The sequence below is a fragment of the Dendronephthya gigantea genome, unplaced genomic scaffold (assembly GCF_004324835.1).
Source record: "Dendronephthya gigantea isolate DGI-Jeju-01 unplaced genomic scaffold, DenGig_1.0 000003F, whole genome shotgun sequence".
In the NCBI taxonomy this organism is placed as follows: domain Eukaryota; kingdom Metazoa; phylum Cnidaria; class Anthozoa; order Malacalcyonacea; family Nephtheidae; genus Dendronephthya; species Dendronephthya gigantea.
The window spans coordinates 703,288-719,053 of NW_021163013.1; the positions used below are offsets into that span (position 1 = coordinate 703,288).

The following is a 15,766-nucleotide window of genomic DNA, read 5'->3' on the forward strand; positions in this document are numbered from 1 at the left end:
ACTCTTTTGTACACTTTTTCTTCTAGCATTCCTAAAAAATTGGCTAAGCTGCTTTTGCAGAGATAGCTGTAAAAACAAAATTATTTTATCAGAACATGTAGAACAGTTTAGCCTGTCAAAAAGAGAGCATTAATTGTTAAAAAAACCTATTGTCAATTGTACATTACTGCTTCAGTATTTTGTGGGTAACATTACACAATAAAAACAGTGAACAGTAACAGAGTACATAAAACACCTAGAATGTTATATATTGGACAGATGGAATACTGAAGTAGAAGGAGTCAAAAGAATGCATTTCTACTTGATGGTATTGTGGTAATCTACCAGCTGGAAAGTTGGAAGAAATTTTGATATGGCAAAATCATAAATATTTTTGTCTTAATTCTCTTTGAAACCATCGAATTTATTTCCCACCTAATGAGCTACAAGGTCTGAGCACAGTCTACATTGGCATTGTGCATTGAACATAATTTCAAAGAATGGTTGTTTTTTCTTGTTGAAATTAAAAGGAATCAGCTGCTATTGAAGATACTTTCTTTAAAAATACAAAATTAGGCTATGTTATTAGGCACTATTTAGTATTCTATAATAATGCATTCATTTGATACTATTATCAATGAAGATATTAGCAATAAAAAAGGCTGTCAAATATTATACTGTTTATATCTAGTTAACAACTTTAAGTTTATCCAGTTAATAAGTGTGTTTTGTTTAACACACCTAAGGTGTGTTCCTTGGATGGGTTAAGGTGTGCTGTCGAACTCACCAAGGTGTGTTTATACTAAAAAAGTGTGCTTCTTTACACACCTTAATGCGCAAAAGGAAAGGTGTGTGGAAAAGGTTGGTGTGTTCGCTAACACGCGAAGGTGTGTTTTCGTACACACGAAGGTGTGTATTCAAAATCTGCTTAGTAAGGTTTGCTCAATTTACACACCATGGCGTGCAATTGAACACACGACTAAGTTGAGTTATGTTCTTGTATACCTCAAAATACGTAGTTTGTATTTTTAAAGGTTCGTTTAAAATAAAAGAAACATAAATAATATACTATATATTTTCTATCATTGTTTTGGTCACCATCAAAATAATGGTGTTCCTGTCTTCATAGTGCTGGTGCATGGCGTGATATATCATTCTGCATTTTCGCAGCTTGGGTAGTCTCTCCAAGAGACGAGCGCCGTTAATTTTTCGGCGCTGTTTTTACTCTACCATGCAGAATGTTAAAATACCTAATATTCACTTCACATAGAGAAAAACAAACTTCACCGAAGGAGTAAAAACAACTCAACCAATTGAATGTAGAAATAAACGAGAAATTTCTCCCTCATCAATTTTTCTCTGGGAATAATTTAACGCTATCAGCAGAGTGAGAGCGATTTAACCGAAACGACCTCCAAGTCAAAAGGCGACATAGCAGAAATTGAAGGAACGACTTCACATTAAGGGAGTCAATCAGTCCATTTCTTGCATTGCAATTGGTCCGTTTGAATTTACCGGACTGATTTGCGAGGTGGCCGGGTTTACATGAACTTTTATCGGGGCTCGATTGCTTTGTCTTCAGAACAATAAAATTTCAAAATTTATTATTAAAGATGACGTGAAGTCCATTCTGCGCATATATTCTGCACAGCAGCACATTTCATTAGGGGGGGAGCAACTTTTGGAATGTTAATGATATGCGATATTAGTGCGTTGTATTACAAACGGACAGTTCGGGAGCGCAATTATTCAGTTTATTTTATGTTGCAAGGCGAAGAGGCTCGAATTGCGAGTGACGAAGATAAGGCTGCTAGAAAAAAACAATATTTAGCTGAAAGGAATGCTTCAAGAATTTATTTGTTGAATGAGGACCCGACATGGCGAGGCTATTTGTCGTCGCTACAGACGCTACTTTCTAGCTTGTCCTACAATTACAAATATATAAAGTTTTAAATAACGGTTTATTTACAAGCTTCGCTTTATATCTTCTTCAAAATATAATAATATTTTCTTTAAAATATAATATAAAATAAGCATATTCATCACAGCCGGTCGAGAGAGACGAAAATAAGAAAATTAAAACGACACATACGTCATGTAAAGGTTATGTAATTAACGTAAACAAACATTGTTATGCGCAGAACGTATGCGCAGAATGTATGCGCAGAATGTATGCGCAGAACAGACTTTACATCATCTTTAAACGAAGGCAGTCTGTACTTTCAACATTCTTTTATACGAAGGATTACAACTTTATTACTCTGGCGTGAGCGACTGAGTTGAAAATAGCCTTTGTTTTTTTTTTGTTTTTTTTTGTTTTTTTTGTGGGGAACAGCTTTGGCTAATTTTCCGATGCGCGATTTGATTTCGCTCGCATGATACGGCAATCCTTCCAAGAGGAACAAATAAACCGTTCTTTTAAAATCGGGGTCGGTATATATTTAATACAGGTAGATTCTGGTCCCACTTTAATAATATTGCTGCTATATTTCCCCCGTTTAACAAGTGGTCGTGCATGGGTGCGTTGACACGTAGCAGTTTGTAGAGGATTGAAGATATAATATAACTATGTAAGCGCGAATTCCAAAGTGTAAGACTAAGTGAACGTATCATGCAGTTTATTTACATTTTTGAAGTACCTTCTATACCTAAGTGCTTCTGAATTTTGCGATCGAACAACATTTAGATTCGCAAGGCATATAAAAGATTATTTACTGTATTGTTTATGTTCAGAAGCTTTGTATTGAAGACTGGCGCGTGCGCCGGAGTTAACGGCAGAACAGGCGTCTTGTTACTAATAAATTGCCATTTTCGTTCTAAGCATAGTTTGGCAAGAAGACTATTGCAGAGAGTTACCTTTCTAGTTGGCCTTTCATCATCAACTCTTGAGAATAATTCTGAAAATTTTACTTCTGTGCCCTTGCTCTGTTGTGTTATGGATTCCCCAAGTTCTGCTGCAGCACCAACTACGGCTTCTGGAGTATTATAGCTTTCATATAGTTTGTCGCCAATGTGCAGGATTATCTCATCCGGCGTAGTAAATAAGGTTGGTCTGGCATAATGAGACATATCAGCTGTTGTAGCACCTGGAAATGTCCAAAGATTGTAGAATCTTTCGTTTTACCCCGCTCTGGAGCTGTCTAGGGTTGATATGCTTAATCATTGAGTCACCGAGAACAGTCACTCTTGAGCGTATTTTCGGCTGATTTGTTCTCTGAGAGTCATCATGTCTTCGCACTAGGCTCTCATTTCTAGATGCATTATTCCGTTCAGAACCTTGTGAATTTATTGGCATCTTCCGCTGCGTGTCGTTGCCTTTCTGCAGTTGTTTGCCGTGGAGTTGCACGTCGGTGGCTGTATACTGTTTACGTGGATCTGTAATTTTGTTTTATCGACTTACATGTTGACTTTGTTCAGGGCCATATGATTTGGTTACCGATTGTAACTCTTGCGTATTGGTGTCAACTTCAATACTAATGCCCATTGCCTGTAATCGTTTTGTATTAGTTTTGTGGCCATCAACAAACTTGATTTCCCATCCTCGAGATGTTTATTTATCGATGCCTAAATCCTGCCTTTCTTTCAGTAATTGCGTCTTCTAGAACCACGATGGTATAACGTTGTTTTCTTTGATGAGGTCTATTTCAACAGCGAGCTCGAAATTGTCTAATTTATTTGTCACGTCTTTGGCAGATCTATCAAATTTCGATGTCTTGACTATAGCTAGTGCTTAGTTCTCCCAAAGGATTTTGTTCCTTTGTTTTCTTAAATATGCAAGAATATTGATATTGTTCGGGTTTGCACCATAGTTCAGCTAAAATGACTTTTGGCATTGTAAATGAAGGATTAAGAGCAATTTTCAATTCCCAGAGGTGCTTATCTATTGTGCTTTAGAGCTGTATTAATGTTCTGCATATTTAAGTGGTTGCTTTTTTTTTGGACACCCTGTACATTAGAATTTCAGTGACTGTGCAACTAATTACTTCAGGATTATCAAAACAAGCACACAAAGTGAATTAAACTTATGAGTTCGATTACGAATGGCTCAGTTAAGAACAGAACTAAGAGAATTTCTTGTTTTAAACGTATACGAGCAAACTCAACCTCCGTCTAAAGTCGTGTTTATTGGAAAATTAAGCACATAAGACAAGGGTACGCAAAACACAATGGTTAGGGAGCGTTAGTAAACATGATGGATCGTAGGCGAAGAAAATTGTGTGTACCAAACAAATTAAAGTACATTTTTATTTACATTTATTTACAAATTTATTGATATCGTCCTTCAACATGTCCACTATTTCGTTCAACGCACAGCAATGTTCTTCGATGCATGTCACGCACTTCTTTGCCCTTATCTCCTCGGAAGTATATATACTTGCATTTCGAATTCTAAGTAATTGTCAACACTTTGCTTTCAAATGACCATTTACCACCGCTCGGCGAGCGCCATACATTATTTTCAACTGTATTTGCATTAATATTAGCTCACATCCTTTACGAATCCCAGCGCGATGAGTGTGTGCCATAAGCAATTTTATGGATGATGCAGTAAAATATGTTTGTACGCAAAAATGATATTTATTAAACTTATTAATTTTACAATTTACCAAAAATGATAACAATATTCAAATGTGCATCTTAAGCAGCATGACCTTCGACATGTCCCCTTTCCCTAGTAACAGAAAGCATTTAGCATCTTATAAGTTGCATTAAATCCCCACGGGCTAAAATTCGTGAACACGGCATTCAAATTTTAACAATTAGTGATTTCAATAGTTTTCTTTAGACACCCTGTAGAGTTAACAAGTTCTTATCCACTCATATTATACATATTCTCACGTCATGCATGCACAGAAACCCATACAGCAAAAGAAGGTGTTCGTGAAGGAAAAAGTATTTTCGGAAAACTTGAATAAGTGCAGTTTGCCCAATGGATTTGAGGTGCGAGGGTAGACTGGAAAAAAGTTATATTTGCGCCCTTTCACAGGTTCACAAGAAGTAAATATTTTTACTCAGTTTTTCCAAGACTTGCGTGTCAAGTAGCCGTTTAATTACCCCTTTTGATAATTTAATAATTAGGGGCGGATCTAGACCGGTGCATCCGATACGAATGCATCGGTCAGATTTTTCAAAGTGTCAGAGTCAAAGTCTCAAACCTTCTGAAAATATAAAACTTTCAAACTATAGCGAAAATAAAAGTTAGGTGTGCCTAAATGGTTTTAAATAATATTTAAATCTTTTTGCGAGAAAAAATCGCCGAATAGCCTGCTTTTAACAACGCCTTCTCTTTGGGCAGTAGCTGCCGTCAAAAAATCGTATAATAATATGAAAGCGTTTGAATTGTCACGCCAAAAATATCTGTGGAAATCTGACGCGGGATATATCCGATATATCCAGTGGATATATCTCATAATATATTTGTCATTTATAGACCTGGAGCGAGGGGAATTCGACGAAATATTACCCCCAAGGGAAGATATATCCCGAGGGCTTCGCCCGAGGGATTAATCTTCCCGAGGGGGTAATATTTCGTCGAATTCCCCGAGCAGAAGGTCTATAAATTATATATGATATCGAAACAATGTGTGGATGAAATGGCTAGTCTTTTGCCTCCATTTTGAAATTGTTGACAACCTCGAGTCGTGTGCGAGGCATCCACGCGTGGTACACGCAAACTCGAATACCCCGCTGCAGACTTTTATAGCATAATGTGAAAAAATTCGATGGAACTCCATGATCAATTTACTGATCACGTGGTACAAATCGAGCTTTCTGATTGGATGATTTACAGTTGAGATATAATATATGTATAAATATGCCTAGAGGAATGCCTAGAGGTCAGTGAACTGTCTGTGGTCGACGTCACAGTGGCTGGCGATACATCGGTTGATGCACCGGTGCATCGCTAGCCAGCCACTGTGACATCACAAATCTATTGTTTTGGGGCCTTTTTTAAGCTGCTGACCGGTGCATCTCAGCCACTGTGACGTCGTATTTTGTTCATTGCCATGATGCTGTATCATGGCGGCAAGTAAAGATATGCAAATATCGATGCAAATGAGTGCGATCTTTGCTCTTTGTTGGAACACAATAAGCTGTCCGATATTGAGGCAGTACGGCGTGGTGCTGAGTTTCCACTCTCCTGTCGAAATCGAAGGTTTCGAATCCCTTTAAAATTGGCAAAGTTGAAAGAGATATTGCCAGTGAATTATATATATTCCGAAGCATATCACCGGGAGCACTTGCAGAATACCCCACCACACCAATCCTTCCACGCCTACCCGTCTACGCGTCCACTCATCAACCCGTCCACGCGTCAAGTTGTCTACGTGCCACCCGTCTGCGCGTCACCCGTCTGCACGTCACCCGTCTACGCGTCAACCCGTCACCCGCCAACCCGTCTACGCGTCAACCCGTCTACGCGTCAACCCGTTTACGCGTCAACCCGTCTACGCGTCAACCCGTCTACGCATCAACCCGTGTACGTGTCACCCGTGTACGTGTCAACGCGTCAACCCGTCTACGTGTCAACCCGTCTACGCGTCAACCCGTCTACGCGTCAACCCGTCCACGTGACAACCCGTCTACCCGGCAACCGGTCTACGCCAACCCATCAACGCCAACGCCATAGCTCCGTTCCGATTGATTTAAATTTACTTTAAATATGGATAAAGTGTTAGCGATTCCTACGAATAAGTTCGTCTTCTCGAAAGACAAACTATCCTGGACAGGGAATCTGGACGAATTAAAAGCACTCGTTAGCACAGTTGTTGATAAGGAGGCTTTAGAACAAGCCTTTTGGAAATCGCCCAGTGGTGGTACTTGGAAGTTTACGAGCGAGCAGCTTCTCGTCACTTGGTATTCTAAAAGCAAGTCAATTTATTTCAAAGGTTCGAGAGCAAGTGAACTATTATCGCTGATTCAGGATCAACTATGTCCCTCTAGTGCTAATATTCCCGGCATTAACTGTTCAGATTGTAAAGCTACTAGAGTCGAGATGGCTGAAGCAAAGCTTGAAATTGCTATGCTTTGGGCAGTGGTGCATAAACTCGAAGACATTGTTAAGGCCAACCTGCCTTGTTCTGATATTGAACACTTGAAAGCTGAAATTAATTTGTTAAAGAATCAAAATGAAAGCATTAAAGAACTCCTAGAATATAGTCAAACTTCATGGGACCAGCCTCGTCAAACAAGTCCAAGGGAAACCGCAAACGAATCAAGTAATACGCCTATTTTCAATTATTTTGAGCCCCTCGCTAATGAGCCGAGTGAATATCAATCCGATATAAATCCTAGCGATCAAAGCAGTGTCACTGTCCCCGCTTCCTTCGATGATCAGATAGAAGAGTACCGCAACAATGAGAGACTAAAATGCATTGCATCCGGAACCTTCAATGCCCGTGAGAGGCCTGCTCTTGAGGATGACAATTCAGTTGTCGAAGTTTCGCCAGATAAGTCCGACGCTCGTCGCTCTATTCTAAATCGATCGACTCAAACGATTCGGAAGCATAAACGGCATAGGATCAAATCAGGAAAGAACCGATCGCATTGCCAGGCCACCGTTAAGCCAGCTAATGTTGGGGAGACTAGTTTGGAAATGGTCACGCAAACAGACACAGACCCAGCGACAAGTATGACTAACACGAAGAAAGAAATTTATATCATCGGCGACTCTATTGTAAAGAATATAGACGGACACCGACTATCAAGTAAGGCAAAGGTTCAGGTACGTTCTTTTCCAGGCTGTACTACATTAGACATGAAAGATCATGCCAAACCGATACTGAGAAAAAATCCAGCAGGGATAATTATCCATGTTGGGACCAATAATCTATGCGAAAATAAGTCAGCTAGGAAATGTCGTCATCCTGCTTCAAAAATCGCTATATCTGGTATAGTTGACAGGTCTGACGACTTGAAATCTGCTAGTAAAATTAGAGACGTTAATAAACATTTGGATCAAATGAGCAAACAAAACAAATGGGGATTTATCAATAATAGTAATATATTAGCCAGTGAGCATCTGAATCGTAGTCGTCTCCATTTGAATAAACGTGGAACAGCTCTTTTAGCTCTTAATTTTGTAAATTATATTAGAAAAGATTAGGATATTGCCGCGGGGAAATCAGATAAATTTGTGCCCGGTGGAACAACTCCTATGTCTCAAGCTTCGAATTTGAATTTTAACATAACAAATCGGGGCTTGGTTATGGCATCATTAAACATTAATAGCTTGTTACTGCATATTGATGAGCTCAAATTATTTTTGAGTACTTCTAAAATCGACATTTTAGCAATCAATGAAACCAAATTAGACTCTCATATTGAGAATAGGGAAATTCAACTACCGGGTTTTGAACTCGTGAGAAGGGATCGTGACCTGAACGGTAGGCATGGAGGTGGAATTTGCCTCTATGTACGATCCAACATTAATTATTTCATCCAACACGACTTAGAAGCTCCGACCCTTGAATATCTATGTATTGAAATTACTAAGCCAAGATCGAAGGCGTTTTTGGTCAGCACATGGTATAGGCCTCCGAGCTCCCCAAGTGAAGCGTTCCATGCATGCTTTTGAGAAAATTATAGGCAGGATTGATAGCAAGGATAAAGAGCATTATTTGCTCGGAGATATTAATTGTGACATGTTATCTCCTGAGGCGCATAGTACTTCTACCTTGATTGATTTATTCAATATATATGGATTAAGTCAGTTGATTGATGAACCAACAAGAGTAATCCCCAGCTCGCGAACATTAATTGACCTATGTGTCACTAATTGTCCTCAAAAATAGTCAATGCAGGTGTATTGCATCTTGGAATTAGTGATCACCCTTTGGTTTATTTTATTCGAAAAACACATTATCAGCAAACAACCGCACGTATCATCCAATCGCGGGTGTTTAAAAACTTTAATAAGAATGTTTTTCTTCGGGAGTTGAACGAAAAGCCCTGGTGTGAGGTTAACCCCAAAATTATCCGAATTGCATGTGTGATATCTGGAAATCACTTCTAATGGAAAGCATAGACAAACACGCACCTATTAGAAGCAGACGTGTTGGTAGAAAAAAAGCACCGTGGATTACCAATGAGTTGTTGAAGAAAATGTATGTGCGTAATTATCTTAAGAAACAGGCGGTCAACTTTAACGATGGGAAAAATATAAACGTTCTCGTAATCTGACTAATAATGCAATTAAGTATGCTAAACAGCAGTACTTCAGTTCAAACCTTGAACATAATAAAAATAATCCTCGTCAAACGTGGAAGCTTATTAATGAACTGACTTCCCGCACGTGTAGTAAGTCCCAAATTTCCGAAATTGAAGTTGGTGATCGTACTATTAAATCTTCCACGCATATAGCAGAAGCTTTTAATGAATATTTCAGCAATATTGGTCCTGACTTAGCTAGGGAAATTCCACAAACTAACATTAATCCGGAAATATATTTAGAACCAACTACCAAATCTTTTAGTCTTGACGCCCCTTCTGAACAAACAGTATGTCTACTGTTAAGTAAACTTAATGAAAAAAAAGGCTATGGGTCTTGATAAAATTCCAGCTAGGCTCCTAAAAATTGCGGCTTTTGTTGTTGGTCCCTCGCTTACCAACATATTTGAGCGATCGATTGTTACCGGAATATATCCAACAGAATGGAAACTCGCGCGGGTGTTACCAGTGTTTAAAAAAGGCAGGAAATCTGACCAGAGCAATTATCGACAAATTTCAATATTACCAATTGTCTCAAAAGTTTTTGAAAAAATGGTTTATGATCAGCTCTTTGGCTATTTAAATGAGAATAATTTATTAAGTAGCTGCCAATCTGGCTTTCGTTCGCTCCATAGTACAGTAACAGCTTTACTTAAGGCCACTAATGAATGGTCGGTGAATATAGACAAAGGTCTTCTTAATGGAGTAATATTTATTGACCTGAAGAAGGACTTTTGACCATGATATTTTATTGCGTAAATTAGTAAACTATGGTGTTGACCAGAATGCCCTAAGGTGGTTTAATTCATATCTCAGTGGCCGAACCCAAAAATGTGATGTCAACGGCAGTTTATCTGGTCTTGGCGCAATTAATTGTGGCGAGCCCCAAGGTAGTATTATTGGTCCTTTGCTATTTTTAATTTACATAAATGATCTACCAAATTGTCTTCGATCAGCCTCTGCCAATTTATTTGCTGATGATACTAATATTAGCCTCTCGGCACGTAACCTACCTGAACTTGAGCCCCTAGTCAATTCAGAACTTGCTAATCTCAAAACTTGGTTGATTGCAAATAAACTTAGTTTGAATAATTATAGCTAAAACCAAATTTATGGTTATTGGCTCGAGGCAAAAAATATCTGCCGATAACCACAGTACAATTTGTATTCAAATTGGCGATCAGACGATCCAGCGGGTTGGTCACACTATTTCCCTTGGCCTGACCATCGATGACCGCCTTTCTTGGTCCAATCATGTTGATGAATTATGTAAAAAAAATTCGTCAGGGATCGGGGCTTTGAAAAGAATTAGATCTTGTGTCCCTTTACACTCTGCTGTGCTAATTCATAATGCTTTAATATTGCCATATTTTGATTATTGTTCTCAAGCTTGGAATGGTCTAAGCAATCAACTTAGCGATAAACTACAAAAACTGCAAAATCGTGCAGCCAGAGTAATTATGAGAGCCAGTTATGATATAAGGTCTAGTGAACTTCTTTACATGTTGCAATGGGATATGCTTAATATTCGTCGCAAGAAACAAAAAGCTATTGTAATGTTTAAATCTTTAAACAACTTAGCTCCTGATTATATGCGAAATATGTTTGTTCCACGGAGCACAGGTTATACATTAAGAAACTCGGTTAGACAAGTTGATCTACCGATGCCCCATACTGACTACTTAAAACGTAGTTTTAGTTATAGCGGGGCTTGTTTATGGAATAATCTTCCAGAGAATGTTCGGAAAATTACCTCTCTGCAACAATTTAAATCCGAACTTGACAAATTCTTTTGAATATCTGATTTCCACACGGCAATCATGTAAAACAGTAATTTGTGTTATTATTGTGTGCTTTGTTCTTTGTATGGCTAAAAGTTTTTAGATATTTCTCTTTATTTTTTGTTGTATATATATAATATTACTGATGATTCTACCGTGTATAAATAAATTTTTAATAATAATAATAATAAAAAAACCCTACTTTAACCCAATATAAATATATCCTCAATCATGCACTTTATTCTCAACATTGTAATAGAAAGGTGGAAAATTTAGCTTTTTAATGACCAACATCGTAAATTTTTTTACATCGTTTAAAAAAGAAATGAACAAATCATCACCTTTATGAATGTGACGCCAAATAAATTCGGCTAGATGACTGGAATGTTGCCCTTGTCTGACTTCGAATGTTGGTAAATTGGCCTTTGCCAACCTCCAAAGTCCCTCGACTTTGTTGGTGTGCTGTCCGTCTTTGTTTACGAACTCAACAGAATGATTGACAGTGGCGTGTTTGTATCCATGTTTTTCCAGATTATTGTACGACTTCCAACAATCTGAAATAATCAGCGTGCCAGGCTCAACCCACTGTTGAATAATAGGCAGAAGAACGGCCTCTGATCGACACTCCACTGCAACCATAAAACACTTCTTAGAGTCTTGCTCTATACCACCAAATACCAATTGCCCTTTCACGGCGTGGCCCCTGTGGTACTTCATTTTTCCAAACAAACTTTCGTCAATCTGGACAACTTTTCCCTCACCCCCTATTTTACAACTCTCGCGCATGATGGTTACTTCGCAAACTTCGCAGCAAAATGAGTCCCAATCAACAGCGGTGTGGGTAGCTAACGACAACTGCTGCATAATTTGTTCTTGTTGTAACTTAACTGACCACCAGTAGGTAAATTTAAGAACTTCTTCCATACTCATATTTGATTTTTCGAACCAACTATTCCTTCTTATACTTGCTTCTTTGTAATGATTCTTTTTTCCAAATTTTTTACGACACATCCATTTGTAGCCGTCCTTCCGATCAACACATTTTACCCACCTCATCATATTCCCACATTCGTCGCAGCTGCGTTCCTCAAGTATTAATTTCTCTTGTTTCAACCAGTTGAGCATATATTCTTTGTTGCACAGGATCTGATCTTTAAGGAAATCGTATGTCGTGAAATTTCGCTTCGCCCCTCTAGCTTCGCGATCGTAACTTTCTAATGTCGGTGCCACAGTTTGTGTTTCCTTTTCGAACCTAGCAGACTCCGCCGAGCCAGCTTGACACCCGATGTTTATTATCATCTTTATTAGGGTCAATTAAACATATTTTTACAAAGAAACATATAAAATATTCAATTAAAAAACTACTCCTAAAATATAGACCCTAAAAGGGCAAGGTATAAACGGGACTCGAGGAACCATGCAAGATACCTTCCCAAACTTTACTAAATCATTACTATCATTACACACACAACACTACACACACCCAGTACAATACAATTTAAGTCCTATGACACGAGCAGTCACGAACCAAGGACCACGTACATGACAAGTCAACATCATAAATAGAATCAACAATACTAAAGTATCTATACGTTTAACTAAACATTTAAAAGAACTAGGACTAGACACAGTGTCTAAACATATATCTTTACATACAGTGTTCCACAGTTTCACGACACGATTATAATACGAAGATTGATAAGTGCTTGTTCTAGAGATTTGACATTTTAGAATGTACTTTGAGGTGTTACTCAGCCGAGTTCGACCATGACTGACAAACGAGATACAATTACTGACATGCATCAACATTCACATAACCAAACAGAGCCTTGTGCAGAAACACCAAGTCTTTCACCTCCCTATCGAAGGTTAACGGCAGAAGGTCCAGGGCCAACAGACGTTCTTTGTAACTCAACTCTCCTCTTTTTGTCATCATGATCCGACGAGATGGACGTTGCACTTTTTCAACCTGCTTTGAGAGTTGAATGTTATTTACGGGCGACCAAACTTCCGTTCCGTAGCATAGTTGAGATTTTACATGAGTCAGATAAAGAGTACGCCTAGCTTTCATGTCTGTCAGTTGGGTACGAGTTCGTTTCAGTACACCTAACATTTTGTTCGCCTTGGAAATGACAGAATTGATTTGAAGTTCCCATGAAAGTACTGAGGACGTGATGATGCCAAGATCCTTTTCACTGTCAACTCGAATCAGACTTTCTGTTCCCAGTTTATAATCATAAGTGATAGGATTTTTCTTCCGTGTAATAGTGAGTACTTTGCATTTAGAAGTATTGAAACTCATGTTGTTATTTACACCCCAGCAATTCAGATTTATTAATGATTGTTGTAAACATTTGCAGTCGTCAGTAGAAGTAATTGTGCTGTGCAATTTAGCGTCATCAGCATACAGAGCTGTTTCAGTTCCATTTTGTACAACATCTGGAAGATCGTTAATGAAGATGAGAAACAATAACGGGCCGAGAATACTTCCTTGGGGTACTCCAGAGGTTACTGCTGTCCATGTCGAGGCCACACCATCTATAACGACTCTCTGTGTCCTACCATTTAAATAGTCTGCGAACCAACCCAGAATTGGCCCTGAAACACCGTAACCATGTAGTTTCTCGAGAACTATTGCATGATCCACGGAATCGAAAGCCTTAGCGAAATCGAGATACAAGACGTCAGTCTGAGTATTCTTATCTAGATTATGCCCAATAATGTGGAGTACTGATAGCAGTTGGGTCACACACGAGCGTTTTCGAAGAAAACCATGTTGAGCTTGGCTAATGTGATGTAGAATGTGGTCGTGAAATCTAAAGTACACACAGCGTTCCAAGACTTTACTGACGATTGATAATAATGAAATGGGCTGATAGTTTTCCGCTGGCTTCTTCGAATCTTTCTTATGGATCGGTGCAACGTCTGCTGATTTCCACTCAGAAAGAATCGAACTAGATTGTAGAGAGAGGTTGAAGAGAGAACAAAGACTCGGGGCGATTTGTTGGCTGCATTCTTGTAAAAGACGCGCAAGAATTCCATCGGGACCACTTGCTTTGGATGTATCAAGATTTTCCAGACAATTAGCAACGTCGTGTTCACTAAGTTCTATTTTCCGTAGTTGAGCATCCGTTTGTAATGGCGAAGAAGAGAATATGGAGGCTTGATGTTGATTTTGTCTTAAAGGTTGAAACACAGAAGAGAAATAAGAAATAAGAAATAAGGTTAACGGCAGAAGGTCCAGGGCCAACAGACGTTCTTTGTAACTCAACTCTCCTCTTTTTGTCATCATGATCCATCTCGTCGCTTTCTCTTTCTCCTTTGTTTCACCGTATACATGTTCCTCAAAAGTACAAATTACTCAAAACCTCCCCAATATCAAAACCTTGCAGTATTTAATATACGCCTTATTTAATAACAAGATAATGCATGACAATTACTCAGTACAACCATTTCGTGTGTTGTGAACAATGGAAGGACTGATTAATAAAATATCATAGAGACACTACAGGGTGTATAAAAAAAAACGCAACCACTTAATATTCTAAAATTCATATTGTTCATAAGCTCCGACGGGTTTTTATTGCTTTACCTGGAACGGCGGTTCCATGACCGCTGTGTGCAGAGCGCAAAAACTGATCACCTATTCGAACGCCCAGAAAGATATAGCGACTTTGGTAAGACTTTAACAGCATGAGCTCCACCTTTGAATTTACTATATGACTAAATTCTTAAGCACGTCCGAATTTATCAAAATGACAAATTCGCGGCAACTAACACCCTAACCCTAACCCTAACCCTAACCCCACCCCTTACCTAGCCTTTGGCCCTAACCCCCGTGTTCCTAACCTTTGGCCCTAAACCGATGTGGCCCTAATCCGTTTCGGCCCATGATCTCCCCAATCTAAAGTCAGCAACTTTTTTTTTAATATCTTTGTATATATCGACCTTTTTTTGCATATCGATAACACAACATTTGTGAATTTGCCACTTCATACACGCGTGCGTTTATTGCAGTGCGTTTACTGCACTGTATATAGTAATTATTCAGTTGGAATATATTTATTTCTAATAAAGTTATCATTGTGTTTAGCCTGACTGCACCTCTTCAATTTTTTCATTAATATAGCTCATTGATGACATCCTCAGCACATGCATAGACAAGGAAACCCCACAGCCACAACAGGACGAAATTAATGTTGCAATCCTACAAATTGCAGGACCTATTGTACCCTTTAGGGCGTTCAAACAATCAGGCCCAAGAAAGCTGAGAAGCGTAACCGTAGAAGAATTTAAACACAGCGCATTCACTTGTTCAAATTATGGAAAGCTCGTGTCTGTACGAGTCCCCCGCCAACCAAAACCATCTAACATTTTTTTTAAGAAGAACCCTACCACCATTACTACTCAGTGGACCAGTCTTATATCCGAGGAAACATACACTGAAAAGTTTCGCTTTCATCTGCATTCCTCTGTCGGACCAGGCTTAAAAAGAAGCCTGGTAAACGCGGGACAAGTTAACGACGACTTCTTCGCCTAACTTTTTCCATTGAATGCTTAAATCGAAAGTGTGTTATTATTCATATTATGCAATTTCCATTACATGTAATTTCTGTTATAATTAATAAATGTGGATTCATTGAGTACACTGAAAAGTTATTGTTCTAACGCTCGCTTGCGTAGTAATAATTGCAACTGTGCTAGTTTCCTATACAAGCACGGCACACACATGCACTGTATCGCTTAAAAATCCGAGTCATGTATGTTATGCACATTTATTCAACATACAAAGTTTA

The 15,766-nt window shown here is 38.7% G+C and overlaps 1 protein-coding gene across 1 annotated transcript; it reads left to right on the forward strand.

The window, feature by feature from the left end:
* The first annotated feature begins 6,653 nt into the window (after positions 1 to 6,653).
* LOC114541335 lies at positions 6,654 to 15,554 on the forward strand. The gene is made up of 2 exons (XM_028561274.1): positions 6,654 to 7,705; positions 15,100 to 15,554. The coding sequence occupies exons 1-2, from the start codon at positions 6,977 to 6,979 to the stop codon at positions 15,508 to 15,510; spliced, it is 1,140 nt and encodes a 379-aa protein (XP_028417075.1). The 5' UTR covers positions 6,654 to 6,976; the 3' UTR covers positions 15,511 to 15,554.
* Positions 15,555 to 15,766: the final 212 nt, after the last annotated feature.